Source organism: Neovison vison, chromosome 8, assembly GCF_020171115.1.
Source record: "Neovison vison isolate M4711 chromosome 8, ASM_NN_V1, whole genome shotgun sequence".
Classification (NCBI taxonomy): domain Eukaryota; kingdom Metazoa; phylum Chordata; class Mammalia; order Carnivora; family Mustelidae; genus Neogale; species Neogale vison.
Window position 1 is genome coordinate 46,485,421 of NC_058098.1, and position 12,129 is coordinate 46,497,549.

General features: G+C 40.0%; 1 protein-coding gene across 4 annotated transcripts in view; it reads left to right on the plus strand.

Moving 5' to 3' along the window:
- KIZ (kizuna centrosomal protein) overlaps nucleotides 1-12,129 on the plus strand; it is a 134,579-nt gene that overhangs the window by 87,461 nt on the left and 34,989 nt on the right. For all 4 annotated transcript variants that reach the window (XM_044263551.1, XM_044263550.1, XM_044263553.1 and 1 more), the window contains 2 exons: nucleotides 8,130-8,295; nucleotides 10,000-10,065. In XM_044263551.1, the coding sequence (XP_044119486.1) occupies nucleotides 8,130-8,295; nucleotides 10,000-10,065 (232 nt within the window). The remainder of the gene's footprint in view (nucleotides 1-8,129; nucleotides 8,296-9,999; nucleotides 10,066-12,129) is intronic.

Below are 12,129 nucleotides of genomic sequence, written 5' to 3' on the forward strand. Positions count from 1 at the left end.
GAACAGGCCCAGGAAGTAGAACCGGGCTCTGGTCCTTCTGGTTGGAGGGCAGGCTCCCTCCAAGGTCCTGAGTGCTCATGGGCCCTGTGTGCAGCATCCATCCAGCACAAGTGGGGAGTTTGTATTTGGTTTAGCAGACCTGGAAAGCCCTAAGAGTTTTTTAAGCAAGGAATCACCTGAGGGAGAGTGTGAAGATGCTGAACAGATGGAGTAGATCCCCAAGGAGAGCAAGAGAGGACCCGGAAGCCCAGGTCTAAAGCATGCCCAGTGTAGTCTTCATGATTCTCTAGAAGGCCATCTATTCAGAGAGATGGCACTTCTTCTAAGTTTAATGTCTTGTCACTGTGTCTTGTTTCAAAGTATGTTTTCTCATCTTCAATGTAGGGTCTTCTGGCTTTGATCTTTTCTTAAGTTCATATTTGTATCATATTCAGGGTTCAAGGATTTGACACATGCCCCTCCTGGAGGCAAGCCTTGCCACCTCAGCACTGAAGTCACACACCACTGTCACTGTGCAGTCGAGTCTCTGCCATCACTTCCCCTTTCAGAGCACCTTCCATCCTTCAAGCACCCCCTTCCTTGCCTCTATCTTAACTAAAGTAAAAAGAGAGGACAAGGATTTTTTTAAGGATTTCAAACATACACACCTAGAATGATGTAATGAACTTAATATTAAGTCCCATGCCTGTCCAAGTTCATGTGTGTTGTTACCATTGCACCAGATTTTTTTCAAACCTCACCTTCTGCTTCCTTCTTCCTACAAAACCTGCCATCACCTTATGCCTCCCCTCCCTCCTCCTATTTGATTCCTTCTGAAATCACTATTGCAGTTACAGATACAGCTACATGTTTCTCTCATGGATCCCATTTCCCTTTTCACAGATAATCTTGGATGTATCCCCCTTGCACACTTGCATTTTGCTGCATTTTGTGTGATTCGGTAAATAAAGAACGATATTCTTTAGGAAAAACAGAACCTGTGTTTCTTAGGTCCATTCCATACTTGTTGATAAATGTGGTTCTTAAGAAGAATATTGTTCTCAGGTTTTGTTGTCCATTTTATTCAGTACTATTTTATTTTAAAGATTTTATTTATTTATTTGACAGAGAGAGATCACAAGTAGACGGAGAGAGAGGCAGTCAGAGAGAGAGAGAGAGGGAAGCAGGCTCCCTGCTGAGCAGAGAGTCTGATGTGGGACTCGATCCCAGGACCCTGAGACCATGACCTGAGCCGAAGGCAGCGGCTTAACCCACTGAGCCACCCAGGCGCCCTTTATTCAGTACTATTTTATAACAACATTGTTTCCCATTCATTCCATTCACTGCAAGTACTTCACATTTCACCCACATCAAGGGTGACAGAAGTATTGGTATACTTCCCTTCGCTATCTAGTCATCTTGTTATTTAACTTGTTGATAGTAGAACACATATTCCAAGTTCCAGACTACCAATTCACTCATAATTTTTCAAATAATAATTCCAGTATTAATGGGAAGGGGGCAGCTTGATTAAAAACTTAGAAACCAAATGATATTCTGCCTCCCCTAGTACACTTTTTGTTCCTTTTTTTTTTCCAATTTTTTGTTCCTTTTTAAATCATTGTGATCTCATCTTTGTGACAATCATAAAAGCTACCAACAAATTAATGATGAAATCTGCCCTTAAAAGTAGAAGTAAGTGAGAAGTTTCTGTTAGTTTGGGACTGAAGAAATGCAAAGCCCTAAAGAACCCTGTTGCCAAAATGACATGAGCAAGACAAGCCTTGTGAACTTTACAACAAAATGCTTTTGTGAATTCTAGGACTGCTTTGTTTTACACAGTCATTCTGTCACAATGAAAAAAATTTCAAGTGTCTTTGAGTTGTTTCTCTGCATTGAAACAATATACACATTTAGTATATGGGTTAAATAGTTCTCCATAGATAAAAATCATAAAACTAAGAGATTTTCAAAATTTAAGAAAGCTCTACTAGAAATTACTTGGTGAAGAACCTAATGAAGCTCAGAAATATTTACTTTGATCTCTTGGGTAAATGGCTAATTAAACAGCCACATGTAAATGATGTTTACCTGTGGGTCCCTTTGCTGTCAGCTGGAGTCAATCCTGTCTCTTGAGTAAATACATCATTAAAGCCGCGGAAACTCAGATTATGTCCCCTCGAGACCAGATAAGATCCACAGCACCTGCATAACCTATTAGGTAATTACATAATTGAGCTGCATGCTTTTAAATCAGAAAAATTTGTAATTACTTTATGTGGAAAAAAGAATGAGTTGGGTGCTTCATTAAAACACTAAGTGCCTTAATACTCCTTTTTTCCTACGTGATGCCTCTTTTTGCTGGGAGAACTCCTCCAGGCGAAGCAGAGTGGCTTGCTGTTGTCACCTGCAGAGCAGGTCAGTCATGTCCCTCACCACACATGCACCGCCAGAGAGACATGTGACTGGTCACAGAAATCCCTTCACCTCTCCCTAAATGATGGACAGGATTTTTGACCTTATCTCTTAAATACATGTTTGCTGGCTCATATGAATACTTTCCTGTTTCTTTTAATTGCTACATAGATAAAAACCCCCTTTCCCATAACTTTTCCTCTTCCCCTCCTATAACTTAGATATAACTTAAGAGCATTTTGCTTTAACTTGTGAAAAATCACTTCCAGTGTGCAAGAGGAAGATCCTTGAGGAAGATCAATTAAATCTGTGTATTAGAAGAAAATGTCACCTGATTTTTTTTCATTTTCTTGGTGGTTTTTTTTTTTTTTGTATCTGCATTAATAGCACTGATTTATGTATAGGAGAGAATTTAATTTTACTAAATGCTTTCACATTTACCTTCTCTTTATATTTGTAGCACCCATCACAGAAACCGGCCTCTTTTATGGGTAGCATACGTTTAAAAAAAAAAAAAAAAAACTAGCAGGAAAAAAAACCCCTCCAAATTTGGAATATTGGAATATTGAGATAAGCAAAAAGAATAAAAGATAATTTTCCATTGGAATTGCAGTATGTGGTTTTTAATATTTAATATATTGACAAACATGGGCTGTACTGTAGGTACAAAGCTGCTTTTTTTCCCACTTGTCACAAGTAGGGTTCCTTCATATCATCCCATGTTCTTCTACATCATTTCAAATGGCTGTACAGATATCCCCGTATGGATACTCCAGTCTCTTTTGTTTTTAATTGTTCCTCTAGTAAAAAATATTTCAAAGAACATTTGGGCCATTCAATTTTTACAGACGTCCACACTACTCCCTTAGGATGAATTTCTAGATGTGGAATTGTGAGGTCAGAAGGTACGTGCATCTCTCACACTGTAGCTATGCACCAGTACGTCTCACTCTGGAAGGGTCATCAGTTACAAGGAATGAATGAAAATGTGATTTCCCTGAGCTTTTTATGAAATCGGATACTATTGACTTTTTTTTTTTTTTTTGGAACAAGATTGAGAAGTACAAATGACATCCATTTTTTTGTTGTTGTTCATTTGACCTTTCTATTACAATTGAGGTCAAATTTTCCCCTACCTATTTGTTAGCCATTTGTATTTCTTCTTTAATAATTTGCAGGTTCATGTTCTTTGCTCATCTTTCTATTAGGTTAGTAATTTTTTTCTTATTGACTTGTAAGAACTTTTTTTTCCCCTATAAATTGGTGCAATTTGTTGCAATATTTTGAACAGTTTGATTTCCTCCTTTCATTTATTTTAATAGTGTTTAGGACATAATGTCTTTTCCAGTAATACATTCATCTATCTATGTATGCATGTGAATATCACACTTGATTGTTTCTGGATATAAATTAAGAGATGACTCTCTGGGCTCTCGACCTAGCAGGATCCATATTGAAACTGAACTTTGAGGAAAATTCTAGCACATTGAACCAATAACTCTAGGTGTCCTGCTGAGTATAATTCATGGGATGATTTATCTTTTATGAGATCTGAAATGTGGGGGCGACTGTGGGTGGCTCCTTCGTTAAGCAGCTGCCTTCAACTCAGGTCATGATCCCAGGGTCCTGGGATCCGAGCACTGCATAGGGCTCCCTGCTCTGTGGAGAGCCTGCTTCTCCCTCTCCCACTCCCCCTGCTTGTGTTCCCTCTCTCGCTGTTTCTCTCTCTTTCTCTCTCTGTCAAATAAATAAATAATCTTCTAAAAAAATAAAAATAAAAAGTAAGATCTGAAATGTAGGGATATCACCACCAGTCATTCTGCAAACAGTGTGTGCCTTGGCATTGAATTTCCCTTTTGCCTGGCTCTGGGGAAGGCAGAAAAGTGAGAGACTAGCTTATTGATATTGACTTAAGCATCAGACTTAAACAGTGACAGTCTCCATTGCCCTCCTGGGCTCAAAATGTATGCAATCAAAGAGAGCCTTTATTAGCTAACGGATAAGTTGAAACCCAAGCATAGTCCATTCATAAGCACCATCAGGAGGCCGGTAGGAAAAGTTGTTGTCTGGTGGCATTTTTCACATAGAGAGCTCCAATTTGCAGAGCCCATTCAGTCCCAGCATGAGCTGTGTAAAGCAGCTTGTTCACTCTTCTCTGGGCTTTGTTCCTGTGCAGGTATGGGTTAGTGTTGTAGCTCCTTCAAGTCGGGGGCTTCCTTAAAAATATGCCTTTCTAAAAGGTCTGTAAACAATCAGTTTGAGAATGTATTACAGATGTTTCTCCCAACTCTACCAAACTTATTTTTGACTCAAAACCTTCTGACTATTCCTTATCTGAGGCTGGTGTTTCTTACTGTGCTGCTTATCATTATTCCCTGCTTATTGGGGCCTTATATTGTGGATTCCTTTACGGATGACCCGCTGGGCACATCTGCTGTTCTCTGTTGGCTCCATGGTCCACTAAAGCCAAGCCAGCCATTCTCCTGTAGTAATTTGACCTTCTATCAAAATCCTTACAGATAGACAAAACTCATCTTTGAGAAATTATCTATGGAATTATCTTAGAAGATGAGTCCTTTTATAAGTGTCTCTCTCAAAAAAGTAAGAGAAGTCCTAGTGAAAGGAGTATTGAGGAGTGAAGATCATTTATCTTCATTTGTGAAATACACGAAATAAATAAAGACCTGCAGTATGCCCACCACTCTACTTACTTCACCCTAGTCAAAAAAAAAAAAAAAAAAGAAAAAAGAAAGAAAAGAGGGCTCAGTGTAGAACTGTCAGCAGGGCTCATATGGTTATTAAGCATAGAAAGACTTATTATTAGAAAGACATTCAGTATTAATATAGCATTTTATTTTGAGGACCAGTTGGAATGCAGCTACAGCAAAAGAAGGTCTCCTATGAAAAGGGATGCACAAAGCTTTGAAATAAATTGTGTGTCATCATGGAGGGCCTAATAAGTAATCTGAGTCACTGGCAACCCCAGTTTCTATTGTCTGCAAATTCTACAGCACAAAGTGCAGGAAGTAGCAACAGTCCTTGAATAATTTTATTCTTGAGATATATGTGAAGACAGGCCATTATGAAGTCATGCCAAGAAATTATTAGTTACAGCTATTACGTAAGGTAAGATGTGGAAGAAATACATCTTTGAGGGATATTCAGATGTTTGGAGTATTTTACTATCAGAAAAAGAAAAGTACAGCTTTCTTTTTTTTTTTTTTTCCCCAAGATTTTTATTTATTTAGATCACAGAGAGAGATCACAAGTAGGCAGAAAGGCAGGCAAAGCAGGCTCCCTGCTGAGCAGAGAGCCCAATGTGGGGCTCAATCCCAGGACCCTGAGACTATGACCTGGGCCAAAGGCAGAGGCTTAACACACTGAGTCACCCAGGTGCCCCAAAACTACAGCTGTCAATATAGACTCTGGGCCAATTCTTTTTGTTCATATATATATATATATATATATGAATATATATATATATTTTTTTAGATATTTTATTTATTTATTTGACAAAGATCACAAGTAGTCAGAGAGGCAGGCAGTGGATAGGGGAAGCAGGCTTCCTGCTAAGCAGAGAGCCCAATGCGGGGCTTGATCCCAGGACCCCAAGATCATGACCGGAGCCAAAAGTAGAAGCTTAACCCACTGAGCTACCCAGGCACCCCTTTCTGTTCACATTCTAAAATGCTTTTCACATAGCCAGGATTATTGGGTACAGAGAGTTGGAGCTTAACTCTCTGTGGGAACAGACTAGATCAGAATGGGCGGAGATCTAGAAATGAGACATTCCAGGCTGGTCCAGAGACCATATTGTCAATTGAAAGATGACAGTTCAAGGATGTGGTCGTCCTACTCTTCATACCTCTCTTCCTGGACAGATTCTGGAAGCAGATGTGGTGCAGTGGTCCATGTGGGCAGCTGGGCCTGGGGCACTGTGGCAGCCAGTGACAGGAACCAGCCCTGGCCTGGGCTTCAGAGGCAGGACTTTATACCCGAATCCTAGTCTGCAGGGATACTGTGCAGATCACCCCAGTACAGAGGTACCACCATGGGAGTAAGATTCAGGACTAAATTTAAACAAATGGAGGAAAAACACCTAGTTACTAGAAGTGGACCACAGACAGGTCTTGGCTGCAAGTCTAACTTGATGCCAAGTCCCTTGACCAAGGAGGCTAGAACTCCTTTATTCCCCTCCAGTCAGCTGCTGCAGCCCCTAGAATGGGTGCAAGTTCAAGAGGCCAGCTAGTCCTAGGGAGGGCAGAAGGTTAAGAGCCTTGCAGGGATGTCAAGACCCATGGCAGTGACCTCAAAGTATGTTCCAGGCAAACTCAACAAGGCTAGATCTTCCATATTCTGCCTCAGTGATTCTCCCTGTCAAGGCATCTTCACCTTCTTTCATATTAATCACAAGGAAAGATTATTGTATTCCCTCTTCTTCCCCAGATAATTACGGTGTTACACGGCTTTGTGCTTAGACTAAAGATGACCTGTAATGTTCTGTCCAGTCCCACTCTTATTAACTTGTAGAGTCTCATGTTCGTTTCCCATGGATTGGGTTGGACACTGCCCTGTCGTCAGATACCAGTGATAGGTCAGCACCACCACCTAGGTTTTCTCTGTGAAAAGCCTGGGCAAATCACCACTTACAAGTAGGAACTGAGAGAGAAACCTACACTCTAGAAGGAGGCTTGGTTACCTCTTGTTACCAGTATATTCGTATTTCTCGGGAGCAGAGTATACTGACCTGGAAATGAATAGACGAGAGTATTAACTTGTCCTGTTAATTGCCATTTGTTCTCTACCTCTCAACTTGGCCGTGATGAAATCTGTGCCCACCTGCCTGCCCACGAGACATAAGGTGATATGGGTAAGACAGTTCAGGGCCCTTTGAAAACAGATAGTGTGGCAGGCCAGTTTCCTGAGCTCCCGGTGGACGGAGGGGCAAAGTGCAGAGTGTCTTTATCCTTAATTAAAGATGATGATTTAGAATAAGGTTAGTTTGGAGTGCCTGGGTGGCTCAGTGGGTTAAAGCCTCTGCCTTCAGCTCGGGTCATGGTCCCAGGGTCCTGGGATAGAGCCCCGCATCGGGCTCTCTGCTCAGCAGGGAGCCTGCTCCCTCCTCTCTCTGCCTGCCTCTCTGCCTACTTGTGATCTCTGTCTGTCAAATAAATAATAAACAAATAAATAAATAAATAAATAAATAAATAAAATAGAATAAGGTTAGTTCTCTTTTTGCTTTCATGTATCCTCCTCAGCCATGAAGTTTTTCTGCAGTCTTCCCATTTGGGGAAGTTCAGGGTCATTTCTAGAAAGATGGGGTTACTTCAAGGTCACATTCTTCCAGATCTCTTTCTCATTCCAAATCAACCATCTTCCATGCCTAAAAAACCAGATTCATGCAGTGAAAGATAAATCTTGGATAAACCAGCCCAGATTAATGGAGGTGGTCACATCTCATATACATACTTTACGAGTCAAAGAACATTTCGGCATTCTTTAAGTCCTCAAAGAAGGTATCACAAGTGCTAGTGTTGTAAAGAAATTATGATGGAAAATAATCAGATGTTGTCTCATCTTGAAGATATTTTAATTTCAGTTAAATGTCAGGAAGCAAATTAAACCCCAAGTAAAGCTTAACCTAACATTACTTTTGAAGGCTGGGTTTTTGAGACCAAGGGTAATGTGGTTAGAGTTTGTTTTTATTTCTTTGTGCTTTCTTTTAAACACTCTAGGCAACAGCATTATTGAAAAAAGCCCTTACAGAAGAGTGTGAGGATAGGTCAGCTATTCACAGTAATGAATCATCTTGCAGCTTACCATCTATTCTGAATGAGAATAGTGGAATAAAGGAAGCCAAACCCGCTCAGTGGCTCAACAGTGTTTGTACAAAGGAACAAGGTAACTGTTGCTATAAATTCTGTCCACAGAAAACATGCATTCAGAGTCAACCCAACACCCTCTTTCTCAGGGTATTGCCTATAAAATTAAGCTGACTAGAGAATACTTCTGATTTTAATATGCATGATATGTTCTTTGTTTTATACCACCTCTTAGGAAATATATTTGTTTTCATTTAGTCTAACAGAAATGGAAGACCTAACCATAGGTCTGCAGTTCTACTGAATATCCAATAAGGGGGTTTTTTTTAGATTTTATTTACTTATTTGAAAGAGAGATGGAGCACAAGGCGGGTAGGGAGAAGCAGACTCCCCACTGAGCAGGAAGCCCAGTGTGGGTCTGGATCCCAGGACACGGGGCTCCATCCCAGGGCCCTGAGACCATAACCTGACCCGAAGTTAGAGGCTTAAGTGACTGAGCCACCCAAGCATCCCTCCAATAAGTTTTTGTAAGTAATGAAATATTAGCAAAATGAATCTCTTGGCAGTAGATCATTTTGATCATGTCACAAAGATGAAGGTGATTCCATTAAAATGATTCCATAAAATACTCTGACGTTTCTTTTTTTTTTTCCCAATTTATTTATTTTCAGAAAAACAGTATTCATTATTTTTTCACCACACCCAGTGCTCCATGCAAGCCGTGCCCTCCATAATACCCACCACCTGGTACCCCAACCTCCCACCCCCCCGCCACTTCAAACCCCTCAGACTATTTTTCAGAGTCCATAGTCTCTCATGGTTCACCTCCCCTTCCAATTTACCCAAATTCCCTACTCCTCTCTAACGCCCCTTGTCCTCCATGCTATTTGTTATGCTCCACAAATAAGTGAAACCATATGATAATTGACTCTCTCTGCTTGACTTATTTCACTCAGCATAATCTCTTCCAGTCCCGTCCATGTTGTTACAAAAGTTGGGTATTCATCCTTTCTGATGGAGTCATAATACTCCATAGTGTATATGGACCACATCTTCCTTATCCATTCATCCGTTGAAGTTTCTTATATCACTTAATAAAATCTATTCATAATTTGTAAGCATTCTTTTTAATTATAATGGAACCTTATAAAAGTTTTAACAGATGACTAAGAATCAATGAGTTTATGCTCCCCAAATTTAAGAGGCAATTTTTAGTATCTGGGAATTGTGATTGTTTTAGTAGTACTGTTAAGGCATGCCAGGAAACTGCTGTAATGTCATTTCTGAGAGTCATAAGTTGCTCAGGATATGCTTAGAAGTCGATATACATGCACAGGATTTGGAGCTCACTTGTTTTAAGACCTATTTGAATTTGAAAGATGTTGCACACTATAGTATTTTGCTTCAGGGCAACATAGAGATACCTTAGATTTAGAACAGGTTTCCTTTTGGGCACCTGGGTGGCTCAGTCAGTTAAGCCTCTGCTTTGGGCTCAAATCATGATCCCAGCATTCTGGGATTGGGCCCATTTCTCTCTCTCCCCTGCTGCTCACGCTCTCTCCAGCTCTCTCAAATAAATAAATAATCTTTAAAAAGAATAGACTTCCTTTTAGAAATGGTACAATTTCGGACAAAAAAATAAACTAACCCACAGAAAGGGACATGGGGAGTCAATGAAAATAAAAGAAACGGCAGTTAAAAAAAAAAAAAAAAGGCAAACAAAGGTCCACTCCATAAATATAACCTTGAGATACACTTTTATCATCGCATGTTTTGTTTTTAGAAGTTTCCAGTGGCTGTGGAGATGAGAGCAGGGAAGAAAGCATGGCTGCGAAGATCCCAATCACAGGTAAAGTTACAGTGACCTGAGAGTTTCAAAAGGAATTCAGCCTTATCATGTAATCGGAACCTTCTAGGTTAGTGGTTTGTGAACTCCACTAAGAGCAAGGATATTCAGCCACTGCATACTGGAGCAGGCGATTAATCGTCAGAGCAGAACATGTGAGCTTACGTTAACATAAACTAAGATGGAAAATACTTCATAATCATGTCATATATTTACACGTGTGAGCACCCCCACCCCACAGCCTTTCAGCACCTGCGTCTGGGTGACAAGGTCAGTCTCCATGGGGAACACCCAGTCATTATACGGCAAACTACAGATGTTTCTGTTGTGACTGTTTTCTTGCCTGTGATAATTGAATGTGTATCATTAAAATAAGAGCAAGGGTGGGGGGAGTGCCAGACAGGAAGCTCGCCCTGTACCTCTGATAACTTAAAACTAACCAAAGTAGGAGGTGATTAGCTCGTCTGATAATTTAACAATTTTAGCAGTAAGGTTTCATCAAGACCTATTAATATTTCTGCACATGTATTAGGCTTGTTTAGATGCAATCTGAATATCATTACTTTTTTTTAGTTTTAGAACATCAACAGCAGCAATTAGTATTCTGAACAGAGTTCTATTTGTCGTACATCTAAATTTACTAGTACCTTATTTTGTAAAGTGGTATACTACTTCATTAGAAATTCAAAGGTCTGACTTTAAATATTTATACAAGTAAATACACCATTGCACTGAGATACTGAGGCATGCATCTGCATATCTGGTAGTTCTGTTGTTTATAAGCAGAAAAGAATGGCTTTCTTTTATGGCAGTGCAATTCATGGCCTGATGATTAATTTTTTAAACCCATGTTTCTGTGATGAACTCTGGTTTTGAAAAAGGAGTTTATAGTAGAGCAATTATTGTATATATTCTGCATCAGATAGTATTTCACTCCAAAATACACAGGTTTTCTTTTCAACATTTTCCCAGTAATATAGTTTATTGCATTTTTATTCTTCATTTTGAGAAAACTCTGTTAGGGTCTCTTCTTTATTTTCTTTTTATGAATAGAAGTGTAGATGATCCCAAGCTGCAAATAACCAAGAAGTTATTTGGATGCTTTTCCTTTACAGTTTACCTTTGAATGCAGAAGTATCTAATGACCTCTGAATTTGTTTCAGTGAAAATGACAAAGGCTAATTGGGTGGAAACCAGGAGATGACCCAGTTGCCCATTCTTACTTCTCCAGTATTCTTTCCAATCATCCCTTGCGAGATGGGAGAGATGACTCCCCCCCAAATTAATCCAGACGGCATTTTCCACAGACTTTTCGAGTATAAGAGAGTTAGGTACTAGACTTTCACATTTTTCTCCTCCTTGTGCAGAAAGAGGTGTAATGAGTCTAACAAGGATTATTTGCCATTAGGATCTTCAAAGAAATTGCAATTCCAACAGCCTGCCATTGACCGATCAGTAGTTGGCAGTTTAAAAAAAAAAGTACTTTGTGCTTCTTGTATGCCAAAGTAGTAGACACATAAACTAACTTGGGAAATACATAAGAAGAAAAAAAAAACTTTCAAAGCCAGTGACTTTGTTTGAGCCTTGCCAGTTCTGTCCTGGCTACCAACTCTCTTCTGTGCTCCCCACCCACCAGATCTCCCATGAAGTTAATGTTTGAGGGCCTCAGACACCTTGGCCCTGCTTAATACTGTTGTTGCACACATCACTGAAGTTACAATCTTAAGTTCTTTTTTTCCCCCCACTTTTTTGCGAGATATAATTGTCATATAACATTGTATTAGTTCAATCTCCAAGTTTTTGATCATCATATTTTTTTTGAGATTTTATTTATTTATCTGACACAGAGAGAGAGAGCGCACAAGCAGAGGGAGAAACAGGCTCCCCGCTGAGCAAGGAGCCCAATGTGGGGCTTGATCCCAGGATCCTGAGATCATGACCTGAGCAGAAGGCAGCCGCTTAACCGACTGAGCCACCCAGGTGCCCCAACCATCATCTTTTTACTAAATCTTTGTGTCTTTTGGCATAATTACTTGGAGATTTGGCCCTCGGTAGAGTTAGGGCAGG